We start from the raw sequence: 15,021 nt of genomic DNA on the forward strand, positions 1-15,021 counted from the left end.
ATGTGATGGAGCTACTTTTTCCACCCTTCTCCTTGTTTGTCCCTTAACGTTATTCCTCCAGGATTCTTTTTCTCCTTCCCAATCCCAAATCCATGTAAAAATGTACATGGTCCTCTGTATTCCTATATTCTCTCTATTCTAAATATTATTATCTCATATACTCTGTAAATGCCTTTCCTCAAGATTTACCTCTGATTCTTAAAATATTCTTTTATAAGTTTTGAAATCTTTAAAAAAAAAAAAGATTTATTTATGCATACAAAAGCTGGGGTGTAGGCCAGACGTGGGTGTGTGTGAGAGAGGATTCACCAGAGACAGAGTGGGGAACAGAACAGGCAGATTGACTGAAATACACTGCTGAGGGGAGCAGCGGGTGAGTCAGGACAGGTCTGCTGTGCCATGTGGTCAGCAACCTGGCCAGGGATCAAACTTGTGCTGCAGAAGCTGTGGATAGCTTCATAGTGCTGAGACTTAATCCCTTGCACTAGCAGGGAGGCCCAAGCTTTAAAATATCTTTTTTTTTTTTTTTTAAGATTTGTTTATTTATACAAACACAGGGTATAGTCAGAAGCGCGGGAGAGTGAAAGAATCCACCAGAGCCAGAGCGGGGAGCAGAACAGGCAGACTGAAGAAATACACTGCTGAGGGGCGCAGTGGGCATGGCAGGAGAGGTCTGCTGCGCCATGTGGGACCCTCGCCAGTGGCCGGGGATCAAATCAGCACTGCAGAGGCTGCGGGCAGCTTTGCAGCCCAGCGCTCAACCATTGCGCCACCAGGGGAGGCCCTTTAAAATATATTAAACTTTGACTCTTTTTATTCTCTCCATACTAACCATATAGGCAATGTGCTGCCTCTGACTGATTCAGGGAAAAGCAACTTTCAGGTATAGAAATCATAATAATGAATATTTCTTATTATAATATTATGGCTTGTACTTATTTGAAACAATATGTTAAATCCATAAATCTTTGAGCATATTACCATTTATAAATCCTTTAATAAGTTACCTTTAATGGTACCTTTATTTCCTGCCTTCTGAAATCAAATGCAAGTCTCATCTTCAATACAATCTACTCAATGAAATATTTCCCATTCCCAGCAGATGTGCACATGTATCATGAAAGTTTTATTATACTCTCATGTGTAGGAGTCACTGGAGTCTTGATAAAACTCCCTTTTCCATCCTTGAGCACTGTTACCCAAAGCTTCTCCTGAGATCCTGTTACAAATACACAATCTCAGTCCTCATCCAACATTTCCTAATCAGAATCTGCATTTTAGAAGATCCTCTGGAGCTTCATAGTCACAATGAAGAGGAAGAAGCTCTGCTGTGTAGCACTGCTGGTGAGGGTTCAGAAGTGCAGTTATCTTATGAATCCCCTTTGCTCCCTGCCGCAATTCCCATAGCCTTGCCACCACTCTAGAAAATAAATCATCCTCTTTATTTCTGCCTATTTCAGATGACCATATTCCCTGATCACTTCTCAAAAGCTGGTCTCTAATCCCCTTAGCTCTTTCCCTTCCTTAAGCCCTGACACTTCTATTGTACCCTCAGGAATTCCTGGTTAGTTTTCAGTAAATCTCCAGCATTTTTATTCTTTTTTTTAAAATTAATTTATTTATTTATACAAGAACCAGAGTACAGGCCAGATGCACGGGAGGGTGAGAGGTTCACCAGAAACAGTGGGGGACAGAACAGGCAGACTGACGAAATACACTGCCGAGGGGAGCAGCGGGTCAGACAGGAGAGGTCTGAAGCACCATGTGGGACCTTCGCTGGCCAGCCGGGATCGAACCGGCTTTGCAGAGACTGCGGACAGCTTCATATTGAGGCGCTCAACAGCCAGCGCCACCAGGGGAGGTCCTCCAACATTTTCTTATCTCAGAATATGTCCCTCACCCTGCTATTCCAACACTGTTGAGCCTGTAACCCTGTCAATGGAGATCTCTTTCCTTCTCCCAGCCCACTCTAACACCAGGACTAGAGACAAAGTGGGATTCTCCTTGTTTCTCAGTGCATAGTAATGAATATTTCTTATCTCTTACCTGCGTGCATCTTCTCATAACTCCACTCCCCAGTTTTTAAACCCTTATCATTGGTTAGTACTACCCCCACTACTTTTTTACCAGCCTTCATCCACAAACTCTTGAATCATTCCTCCTTCACAACTCATTCCTGAAACTTTCATTTCTGGCTTGCTGTCATTTTCTCCACCCCTCTAATTCTTGGTGATCTTAATATCCACAAAGATCTTTTTAATACATTGTCTTCCCAGTTTCTTCACTACCTCACCAACAAAGATCTGGATTTTCACACTACCTTCATTACTGATGCCATGGTCCTCCCCATATTAAAACCGGTCATTACCAATAACCACAACTCTTCCATAATCTGAATTCTACTTTTCAACCAAAAACACCTCTTTTTAAATTTTATTCCCTTTAGTACCTCAATTTCAACAAACTTGCAGCCCAACGCTGATCACCCAATCATTTCTAACATGTACCCTCAGTCCACTTACCCATTTTTCCTTCATTTCCTCACTGGAAATATTTCCAATTCTGTGCCCATAAATTCTTTCATTAGCATAAATTAACACTTTCTACTGCTTGGGCCATAAATATAGCCTCATCTCACCATCTGTCCTGGACCACTCCTATCACTATCAAGACATAGTTATTTTTTTCATTTTAAAAGTAAACTTTCTCTTAGATCCAATACACTTTTCAAGTACCTTTTCTAGAAACCTCTAAAATTGTCAATAAGTCTCGTCTCATATTGATAGCCCCTCATTGTCTTTGATCTCACTGCAGTCAAGATTTTCCCAGACATTCTACCCATATCAAAATCACACTCTCTGCATTGGTAAATCTGCCCAGTCTCAATCCTCACCTACAAGACACTCAGTGGCACTGGATGCAGTGGGGCACTTACTGCTTCATTACTTTCTTCACTTGGGTTCCATTCATCTCAATCCCAGACTCTCCTCCTACCTCAGACTCCTCTTAGATTTCCCAACACTGCAGCTCTCAGGATTCTGTCATTACACTGTTCTCTTGATAGACTCAGTTTTATTGCTATATTCCCATATCAAAGCTTCTAAAACGCCTCTACCCTGATGATGTCAAATTTCCATTTCTAGCCTGAGCATCTTCAGGAAACACCAGACTGATGTGTCCAACTACCTACTCAACATCTCCATATGCCTATCCAATAGGCATCTCAACTAACAGCCAAAAACAAACTCCAGATTATTCCCTCAAAACCCACTATAATATAATCATTTGCATTTTATTAACTACAGCTTCACTAGATCTGTATTTTTCTGAGTGATTTTTCAGAATTTCTAATTGCTCACAAAGAACAAATATTTTTATGTCAATTTGATCCTTAGGCCCTTTGGAGTTGAAGTACAAAATTGGATAAATTTTCTTTTAAGTTGCCAGACCATGACTTTCAGTTAGAATTCCTTATAGAGACAGGAAAGTTTGCATTTATCTGAAACTCAAAAACAGAAAAAGAAAATAAATTGTTTATGCTTTCATATATACAATGCACAACTTAAAAACAAGAGAAAATTCAGGACAGCTAAAAGCTTTATGTGGGAGAAAAGAGGAAAATACAATTGTTGTTGCAGGGAGTATTTCTGATTTGATTCCGTTTCTTAAACTAGGTAGGGAGCACATGAGTGCTTTATTATTTTATCAACTGTTCAATCACATGGTATACAATTTTTCAATATAAGATTGACATCAATTTAAAAATAATCCCTATTTATTGGATAATTACTTTCCACCACCCACTGTGAAATGTACTTGATAAAAGAAATGGAGTACTTCCAGGCACTTTAGGTATAATATTCACAATCACCTAATTTTAAACTTGGGGAATTGAGATGCACACAATGATTTATCCAACCAGCACTCTAGTGAGTGGTGAAGCCACCAGCATTATGACCTATTGGCTTCCAATTCTAACCTACCCAGTTTCCCACAACCCATTTTTTTTTGCCTCTTTTTCTAGTGTTCTTAATTCATGGAACACTAGTAAGAATTTCAAATCATTAAAAAATTATGAGTCAATCAATATCAGTAATAGATAAATAACAAGGTAAACACATATACATATACTTAAATGCAGGAGGGCTCTGACTCATAGAATTTTGAGGGCCAAGCACAGTGTGACAGGAATACTGGAGAGTCCTCATTTGTAAAAGGATAGATTTGAAGGTCTGCTATGCCTCCTAAAAGTAACATAAATTTCCCATCTGAGGTTAGGTAGTTAACATTCAGAGCCTATAAAGTCTCTGCAGTATAGATATGCTATTACTAAATGATAATATAGTGGGAAATAATAAAATGTAATAAATATTGGTTAGTCAACACTTCTTTAAATACAGTGTATAAATACTAGACACAGACAACCCATTCATATACTTACTCTTAATGTGCCTTTTTTCCATCAAAGGTCCTGTGGTGTAAAACATATGGTCTTTGTCATTAAAACTTGAAATTTTCTGTGAAAGGGTAAGCTTGTTATTTATAAGGTGTATCTTGGACCACAGTTATTGAGGTGACTCTTCGTAGGACCCTGATAGCTCAGGATGGGGGTGATGACAAGTAAAACCAATCACATGATTAAAAATTCCTCAGGAGGGGGCCTCCCCAGTGGCTCAGCGGTTTGAGCGCTGGGTTGTGAAGTTGCTCGCAGCCTTTGCAACACCAGTTCGATCCCCGGCTGCTCCCCGGCCACTGGCGGGTCCCACATGGCGCGCAGACCTCTCCTGCCACCCACTGCTCCCCTCAGCAGTGTACTTCGGTCCTTCTGCCTGCTCTGCTCCCCGCTCTGGCTCTGGTGAATTCTCTCACCCTCCCGCGCTTCTGACTGTACCCAGTGCTTGTATAAATAAATAAATCTTTAAAAAAAAAAAAAATTCTTCAGGAGAGGCAGAGGGGCAAGAGATTAGACTCAATCAACAGTGGCCAGTAATTTAATAATGCCCACATAACACCTCAATAAAACCCCCTAAATCGTGGGCCCAGGAGCTTCCATGTTAGTAAACACGTTAGGGAGTTCACTCACACTTTGCCCTATAACATCCCTTTCACTTGACTGTTTGAGCTATAACTATTATAATAAAACTCTGATTAAGTAGACATTTTCCTGAGCTGTGAGTCAGTCCAGTATTATCTATTCTTGGGAGTGGGGGATGTGGGAAACCCCAAATTTGCAATCATTTGTGGGGATACTGAGGAAAACCCACTAGCGGTTGACAAGTGGGGCAGTTTAGTGGGGCAGTTTTGTGGTGCTGAGAACTGTGGGCTGTGGAACCAGAACTGAACTGAATTGCTGGAAACTACAGTGTTGGAGAATTTGTGTCAGAAGGTTATCACAGACCCAGTGAATGCTCTTGAACTGGAGGCCAGTTTTGGTGGGGTACAGACATTTTCAGATAATTGAGAGTCCTCTCTGATTAAGGGAGAGCTCAGAAAAGCAAATCTGAAAGATACCATAGAAATCTCATTTCTTCAGGAACTAAACATGTTAAGTGCAGCTTGAGACAGCTACTTTGAAGTTTGATAAAATGGATAATCCTGAATTTTGTAGTGGCTGAAGTGTATATAATCGATATAATCCTTTCTACCTCAGAATGACTATTAATATAATTGCTACTAGTATGACCCTTAGCACTACCTTTATATAGCAGTAACTTTCATACTTCATGCTTAAGACACGTGCAAATAGTTATTTTCCTATTTTGCCCATTCCTAGCAAAGGTGTTAGCAGCATAGGAAATTAGTTTATAGAACTCAAGTAAAATTTGCCCCAGCCCTTTCATAAATTTGAGTTCCTTGCATCTTTGGGTTTGGGAATATACATGAAAAATCCTTTAAACATGGCAAACTAGAGATGAGACAATCACAAGATAATCACAACTGCAGCTATCCCACCTGGAAGATCAGCTAAATACAATTCTAGTGAACCCTGCCTCTGAGGAAATGAAAGAATCCGAAAAAACAATACTGAAATACCAGTGCTCCAGCATTGTGCCTGCTTCATTCACACATACTTTCTGACCTAAGGCAATTCAACACTGAAAACTGGGCACTGATATCTTCATTCTGAAAATGAGACTGTGGTTCAAGTAGGTTCAATCAACCACCCACGGTCACATTATGTAACATGATAGTCCCATTTGTACAACTGCTGCTCTTCCCTGGAGAAAAATCGCCTTCATTACTAATTGTTATGGCAAAAGCCCTGACATTTCACTTGACTTTGCCCTTTTTTTTTTTGTAAAGATTTATTAATTTTTACAAGCACTGGGTACAGTCAGAAGTGCAGGAGGGTAGGAGAATTCACCAGAGCCAGAGCGGGTAGCAGAACAGATAGACTGACGAAATATACTGCTGAGGGGAGCAGCGGGCCAGACAGGAGAGGTCTGTCGAGCCATGTGGGACCCTTGCTGGTGGCTGAGGATCAAATGGGCGCTACAGAGGCTGCGGACAGTTTCACAGCCCAGCACTCAACTGCTGTGCCACCAGGGGATGCGCCCTTGGCTCTGCCCTTTTGATCTTCCCCAAATACATGGAAATAGTACAATTTCTTTCATGTCTGTACAATTTTATCTTTTCAAAGCTAACATTCTTCTTAAAATGGACAGGGCCTTTTATTCCCATTACATTTAAATAATGCCAGCAGAGGGCCTCCCCGGTGGCGCAGCGGTTGAGCGCTGGGTTGCGAAGCTGCCCGCGGCCTCTGCAGCGCCGGTTTGATCCCCGGCTGCTCCCCGGCCACCGGAGGAGGGTCCCACATGGCGCGCAGACCTCTCCTGCCGCCCGCTGCTCCCCTCAGCAGTGTACTTCGCTTCTGCCTGCTCTGCTCCTCGCTCTGGCTCTGGTGAATTCTCTCACCCTCCCGCGCTTCTGACTGTACCCAGTGCATGTATAAACAAGCAGACAAATAGACAAACAAATAAATAAACAAAACATGCCTCTACAAAAAAAAAAAAAAAAAAATAATGCCAGCAGAGTTGAAGACCAACTGGCTAGTTTTTCTAGTCCTCCAATCTGGGTTTACTGTTATTTTTCCCAGATTAAGACCCAAAAAACAAAACCAAACCAAGAAACATTCTCAAAAAGGAAGTGCTATGAAGGAATACTGCCCAATCATTCCAGTTAGACTCTTTGCCTACCTTATTCACTAAGAATCAGAAGACAATTACCAAACATGTGTTAACCATTTTTTTAAAAAGGCTCTAGAAAATTAAGTGTAATAACTAAACACTGAATGAACATATTAACTTTTTATTTTTTTTTAGAGGCATGTTTTATTTATTTGTTTGTTTGTTTGTTTATACATGCACTGGGTACAGTCAGAAGCGCGGGTGGGTAAGAGAATTCACCAGAGCCAGAGCGGGGAGCAGAGCAGGCAGAAGGACCAAAGTACACTGCTGAGGGGAGCAGCGGGCGACAGGAGAGGTCTGCACGCCATGTGGGACCCTCCTCCGGTGGCCGGGGAGCAGCTGGGGATCGAACCGGTGCTGCAGAGGCGGCGGGCAGCTTCGCAACCCAGCGCTCAACTGCTGCGCCTCCGGGGAGGTCCAACTTTTTTTTATTTTAATGGGGAATAGACTGTCTTATTTTTATGTAACATTTAGGGGAAAGAAGATGACATTTTTTACTTCATTTTTTTTTTTTTCACTTCACATTTAATCAGTGAATTCTTTACAAAGCAAGAACCCCAATGTTCATTACTGTGATTAATCAGTTTATCTGAAGAGGGTTTCTTATTTCAATGTTTTAACCATGATTTTCAAAATCCTATTTCAAGTAGCATCTGAACTTCTACAGAAATTTAAAACTACCAGCTCACATGGTTTATGGACACTGTTTCTTCTTCCATTAAAGGAAAGTGTTTGGCTGAGAGAGGGGCACTCAGTGCAGTATTTCACAATGCCCATTAATTTCTCCTATAAACCAAAATTCAAAGGAAGGAAAGGAAAGAGGGAGGGGGGAAGAAAGGTCAGGAAGGGTTATCTGAAAAAGCTGTGATGAAAAAGAGAAGTTTGTTTTTTTGAAATACTTTTAATTTAGAAATAGAAAACATCTTGGAAGAAATAAAATGAAAAACACAAAATATGTAGGCAAACTTTTACTCCATGAGCTTCTCAAATTCGCCAATTATTCACCAATTCCCAAGATGAAAAACACTCTTCTGGAACAGCATTCAGCCACCACTATATAACAGAGAAAAATGGTCAATTTTGAGTATATGTAAAATTTTTTTAAAATTACTTCAACTGCAATATACTATAATTTTATGGATCCAAAACCAGTTATTTGAGAACCATCTTCAATACTATCAGCAAGAAACCATAAAACAAGGAACTGAACTTTAAAGTTTTGGAACAGAAAAGGTACTTAGAGATGATGCAGAGGAACAGGCCTATCTTAAAACTCAGAATATGCATTTGGGAAGTATGCTTAGCAGTCTAGCAAAATGGTTTCTGAAGAACACAAATCCTATGAATTAACAGGATGGTTAGTTGAAGAGCATTTCAATTTGATGTACAATCAGATGAAAACAATCAGCTGATGTACAATAGTTCTCAACCACTATGTCTAACCATAATAATTCAAAACAAATGGTTTAATCATTTATAAAAAAATCAACTTTTCTACAGAAAAAGAGAAGCTTTAAATGTATAATCATTGAAATTGTATACTCAGATGTACACTTTAGTACTGTGGCGTTAAGGAAAAAGAATTTCCATTACTAGCTGAAGTTTATAAATATTCCTGAATTTTACAAAAATTCCTGAAGTTTATAAATATTCCGTATAAATACTTTAACACTATGTAATTTAAGTGTGTTATTCACCTGTATTGCTGTAACTAAAATACCCACAACAGTATGATCCTTGAAATTATTATAGTGATGTAACTGTATAGAAGTTTTAGCGTAATATAATACAAGCTAATAAAAGAAATGCCAGCAATGATGTCACTTGCATTATTGCAATGATTTAAACAGAGATTTGTGTTTTTAAGGAGGAAAAGACTTCTTTCAGTTTTACTGGCATACCAAGAAAAGAATAGATCTTGACAGCTTTTCTCACAAAACATTTGACCTCATATCACTGTAAAAAATATTTACAGATAAATTTTTAATTCTTGAAATATCAAAACCATTGTGTTACTTTAAAGTTTTCAGAGTAACTGAATTCCAAAAAGTTGAAACAGTTGAACAACTTTCAAGTTCGCGGACTCATTTTGGGTTTGCTTTGGAAAGTAGATAGTACAAATCTTAATACTGATTTCAAAAACTTCTGGGAAAAATTCATTGCAGAGGAAGTGTACTTGAGAGTGCCTTGTCATAAACAACTAAAACAACTTAGATAATGAATAAAGGATGTTCCAAAACAAAACTATGTAACTGTTACATAGGTTAAAAATTCAAAAAGCCCTCCATTAGGGATTGAGCAAAAAGGAGTTTAATAATGATAATGTCCCACACTTAGGCTAAATACAAGCTGGATCAATTAAATCTTTCTCACAATAGAATTGGAAGCAAGTGCACTACACTTCGCTTATGAACAGACACAACCATACAAACAGACACAACCATACAGACTCCCAACTCTTCTGCTTACTAACCAGGCAACTGTAGCAGACACTGAGACTAAGTTTCCTGATTCTACTCAGTTTTCTCTCCACCATTCCAAGAGTCTACACTTTGCTTTTTCACAAGAAATGTAATAGTCATTCTGAACAGAGAACTGTTGGTCCCTTCCAGATCTAACTTTGTACGATTCTAAAAATATCCCTTTGTGGCACTCATGCTTAATTACGATTATCTCCTTAAGCAATCTATCTCACTCAATAACTTGTTATTTAAAACAACTTCCACCAGTTATCTGTGGTAAAATACCAAGTATTTAAGAGATCTATAGCTACAAAGCATTTCTAAGGAATTGCTTAAAATCTCATCATCCTAAAATAATTGTATTACTATCTCTACATGGCAGATAAGGCTTAAAGATTAAATGAACAGCAACTCATACTCTCTTTACACTAAACTACACTGCCTAAAACTGACTGTTTAAACTGCTCATTGCCATATGTAGCCCAATTAACTCCCAGTGAATCTAAAAATCAAAATCAAGTAGGAAAGAAGGAATCCCAGTATTTTGCAGTCATTTTTTTTCCTTCTAACATATCTAAAGATTGTAATACACACACGATCATTGTGTGTATTACATTCCAATTCATGACTCATTATAATAGCAACAACTTCCATATACAGTAGTCCCCCCCCTTACAGGCATAAGAATGGAAGTACATTCCAAGACAGCAGGTATCCTGAAACCTAGGACAGCACCAAATCCTACATATATGTATGTGTGGTGTGTTAATATGCGTGTGTATTTATGTACATAAATATAAAATGAAGGTTTATGATTAAGTGTGATTCATAAATTAGGCATAGTAAGAGATTAACAACAACCAATAATAAAATAGAATAATTATGACAACTTAGTATAATGAAAGTTATATCTGTATCTCTCTCAAAATGTCTAATAAGTAGGTAATATTATAATAGTAAAATATCTAATAGTAGGTAATATTCTCCGACTACAATCCATCAAGGATAACTGGAACTGGTAGATAAAGAGGGAATACTCTATGTGCTTACCCAAATATTTTTAGGGTTTTATATGTCTTAATGTTAACAACAACCCAACCAAGAATTATTACACTTTTGGAATAAACTTGAGCTTAGAGAAGTTAAATAAATTGCTCAAGGGTGTGACAGTTATTAAGTTATCAAGAAAGAGTATTTGACCTAAGCGATCTGGTTCCAAGTTGGAACTCCAGCACCACAGACTTTCAGATGAGGAGCATCTCCTCTGTACCTTAAACATCAGCAAGTCAATAAACTGCATGAAAAGAATTTGTAATCACTGGCTCTGTGATCAAATACTTCCTTTATCATATACTGAATGCCTTTAACTAACTTCCTTATCCCCTTAAAATTTTATTTATTAAGCAAAATAGTGACTGTCTTAGAGTTGCTATGAGATTATACAAGATAGAAAATCACCCGGAATTATCAGACTCAATCAATAAATATCAATTGATTCCATTACCATAAAAATCAAGAGATATTACTAGTTTTTAACAAAACAGCAGTTTTTCAATTCAAATGGCTTCAATTTTTGGTCCATCCTAGATATTGCTTATTTCACAGTTTACTTACACAATGATGTTATTAATAGGGATATGGATCAATTTCACAAAAAAGCCAATGAATCCCATTATAGCAAATCCTATTGCTGTTGCCATGGCAATCTTCTGGAATTCTAAATGAAAAACACAAAATTTACATTATTTTTTACATTATCACAAGTATGGGGAAAAACTAGCAGTCAATACATACATACATATCTCCTAATAGTAGATATATGATTTAATAAAACAAAATGGCACTATTAATAAGTTGACAGATTTTTAAATGTCCACATTTTATTGATATTTAAGTAAAGATATAAAATGCATGCTCAAGCCAGTGAATCCATCAATAAGCAGCAAAACAGTTTATCTTTTTAGCAAAAAGCACAACAAAAAATGAAACATGAATAGAAGAAATGCAGTAAGTCTTAAATCTGTTACCTTTAGTAAATATATTGATTATAAAAGCACATATTGTTTTATAAAAAATAGGTCTATTACCTTTGATATTTTATGATAACAAAAAATCAGGCCTGAAAATCTAACTGGATTGAGCACAATTTTATATAAAAGTTTCAGACTTTGGCAATGTTTCCACTTAACATTATTTCCTCATGGATGGTCTTCCTGCCCTCTTCACTTAGCGTTCCCATTACATGCTCCCAAACCTTCTATTTCTCTTCCACAATACTTAACGTAAGTATTTGGCAGTAATTAAGAGTTGCAATTGCCATTATTTGTTCATGAATGCCTTCCCTAAAAGGTTCTAAGTGCAGTAAGAGAAAGGACTCCTCTATATAATGTCTATATTATGTATTATGCTATATGTAAAAAGTAATCTATTATTTTATATTCTATAATAATTTCCCAGTTCCTAACTCAACAGTAAAAAAATCAGTAACATACTGGTGTATCTTTTAACACATAAATCATGATAAAAAACAAATTAAACATCCTAGGTTGACAAAAACTGTACTGTTGGTTTCATGTTCAAGTTTTGTTGGGGTGGGCTGACAGAGCAGGGAGGACTCCAAAAGATTTTCTAGAGTAAACATATGAAAAATACTAAAAGCTCTGACTAAAGTCATTAAATATGTAAACATAATATGAAAAATAAGACTGTAAAAAATCTTACATTTGAAAATATATAAATCAGAAAAAAATTTAGTGCACACATTATCGTGACAATAAAAAATAAAATAAATCAACAAAAATGTTGATGAAAGTAATGCAAGTTATTAAACCCGAAGACAATAATCAAATGCAAAAATCTAAATTTTATCTTGCTTTAAAAATATTACCTTTTCTATCAGGCTTGGTACATCTTTTAACTAGTCGAATTGAGTCCTTCACAAACTGCCGACTTGGCTCAACAAACTGCATTACCTGGTCCATGATGCTTCTTTAAAAAACTAAAAGGAAAAACAGAATCAATGCTCACTGGTGTTATCTATCAATATTTATCATAAAGCGAGAAACTGTTCATTTACATCAAAATGTAAAAGAGACAGCCGTGAAGCTAGCCTAACATGAGGCAATTATATTGTATTACAGAAAACCAAAAAATGCGACCTCAAGCCTAAACCCCAAGTAAAGCATCAAATCAAAGGCACACTGTCACTGACAAAGGGAGCAATATTGATATGGGGCAAACCTTTAGACTTGGACATGCCTTTTGAGGACTGAAGCTGTATATGATATACAGGTTCTTTTGAGGAATCTGACTCAAGGGAAATATCTCACCTTAAACAGCTTTTGAGAACCACTGGCACCAGAGTTAATGGGACATGTTTACTACCTATACTTTATTATACCTCCAGAATTTAGAACAGTGGGCCAGATACACAAATGCACAATAAACTTCTCGGGGAGGAGTTGGGGGGAGGGGGAGAAGCACACCAAAACACAGGAAGTCAGGAGAGGGGAGCGAACACTCTGTTGTGATCGCTGCATATAGAATCTAGAATTTCCAACAATCTACACCCTGGGGGGGGGGGGTCGGGGGTAGTTTTCCAGAACTGGATTCTCAAGTCTTGCCCAGTTCTCCAATCTACACCCCAGGAATGAGGCAGCTCTTCGAGGCCAAGAATCTAGAGTATCGTCCTATCTACACTGGGCGAGAGACGGCAGGTATTTTCAGGACCGTAACCCACTCAACCCGGAGGGGGCGGACAGTCTTCACCCACCAGATCACAGGGACGCCTGAGCACTCCCCAAGTGAAAGTCAGTGGGGAGGCTGGCCGCCCGCAGGGGCACTGAACCCCAGACAACACGCACCTCGGGGCAGTGGTTCTGGTCTCCGCGCCCCACCGAGGTCGCGAGGTAAGAAGATGGCGTGGGGTGCCGGACTCAGCGCAGACCGAGCACAACCGTCACCGCCAGGCCCGTGCCCGCCACTGCGAGTCACAAAGCCCCCGGCGCCCCGAAGTCACTTCTGCAGCCCCATTCGGAGCTCCCCCAGCCCCCGCAGCCATCTCATTGACCGCAGCCTCCCAAGTCACCAAGGCCCTCCGGCCCCGCAGACAGCTCCACCCGCCTGCCGGCTCCGAATTACACAGGCCCCCTGCCACCCGGGAAACCCTCGCCTTCCCGCCGCTTCCCAAATCACAGTGGACCCCGTCGCCGCGGACGCCTCACCTGCAGCCGCCACCCACCGCCAGAGACACGTCGCACAAGCAGAGAGAGACAAGCCCACCGGAACCGGAAACCAGTCTCTGGCCGTACTAACAAGCCTCAGTGCGCAGGCGCAGCGGCAACACGCTCTCTGCGCCGATTATTGGCCTTTCCGCGGAGATCTCAATGCGCAGGCGCAGTTCAGTTTGCACAGGCGCAGTTCGATTTGTGCGCCGCATTTCCGGAAGTGGCGCCGTGGTCTGTGTGTTAGCTGTAGTCCTGCGTGTCCCCGTAGCTTGCTTAAGCGTCTGCGGGGTGCTCCCCGGCCCAGTCCTGAGCACCCCACCCTCACTTGCCCGCTGCGCGTACACAGCAGACACCCTGAGGCGCCGCTCTATGAATTACTCATCAGTCCTTTACCTATGTCAGTATATAGACTAATGATTGTTCCCTGTAGTTTATTGAGGTGTATCCCGGGGCTGCCCATACTTTTGCACATTCTTAATTTTATTGTCAAAATACGCAGTGTGATGGTGTTACCATGTACCTAACGCGTAACTTTGTTCCCGCCCTAACCTGACCTCAGTCTGGGGACAGCGCCGCGGACTGGGAAGTCACCTGGTGTATCCAGGTTTGGTTTGCAGAGGTGGTTAGAGTGTATGTGTGTTAGCTGACTGCTTTGCTGAGACTAGTGTGAATCAGACGTTAGGTGGTTACTAACTTGTGGTTTTATGTTTTTAGACTAAACCATTCTTAGACAACACTATTGAGCACTTCATTATATAACACTTGATTTCATGCTGTGAATAAACCAGATGTCATAATGTAACAGGATGGTCCCCAGGAAAGGGGGAGGTTCCCTGCCCCACCCAAGGGAGGGTGGAGCTGAGGAGGAAGAGGAGAAGCTGGAGAGGAGACTGAGGAAGGAAGCAGGATGGAGCCAGAAGGAGACCTGGAGGAGGCGCATGGAGCCTAGAGACACGTGAAGAAACTGCGCTTGTCTTTTGGTCGTGGACTAGGTGACACAGATGTGGTTGAGACCCGTGGGGAGGTGACAATGGCAGCTTTTATCTTGATGTTGATTTTGCTCTTTTCCTTCCGGGCTTGTCCAGTTGTTTGTGACCCTTTTCTGTGGGTCCCCACTGGAAGATGCTTTAGACTTGTGGCAGGCCT

The 15,021-nt window shown here is 40.0% G+C and overlaps 1 protein-coding gene across 1 annotated transcript; it reads right to left on the reverse strand.

Annotated features, from left to right (window-relative positions):
• Nucleotides 1-7,763: 7,763 nt before the first annotated feature.
• SEC61G (SEC61 translocon subunit gamma) lies at nucleotides 7,764-13,983 on the reverse strand. Its single transcript, XM_037493486.2, has 4 exons — nucleotides 13,873-13,983; nucleotides 12,537-12,647; nucleotides 11,264-11,366; nucleotides 7,764-8,240 (listed from the first exon to the last, which is right to left on the reverse strand). The coding sequence occupies exons 2-4, from the start codon at nucleotides 12,628-12,630 to the stop codon at nucleotides 8,231-8,233; spliced, it is 207 nt and encodes a 68-aa protein (XP_037349383.1). The 5' UTR covers nucleotides 12,631-12,647; nucleotides 13,873-13,983; the 3' UTR covers nucleotides 7,764-8,230.
• Nucleotides 13,984-15,021: the final 1,038 nt, after the last annotated feature.

The sequence above is a fragment of the Talpa occidentalis genome, unplaced genomic scaffold (assembly GCF_014898055.3).
Source record: "Talpa occidentalis isolate TD23 unplaced genomic scaffold, MPIMG_talOcc4v2.1 talOcc4.10, whole genome shotgun sequence".
Classification (NCBI taxonomy): domain Eukaryota; kingdom Metazoa; phylum Chordata; class Mammalia; order Eulipotyphla; family Talpidae; genus Talpa; species Talpa occidentalis.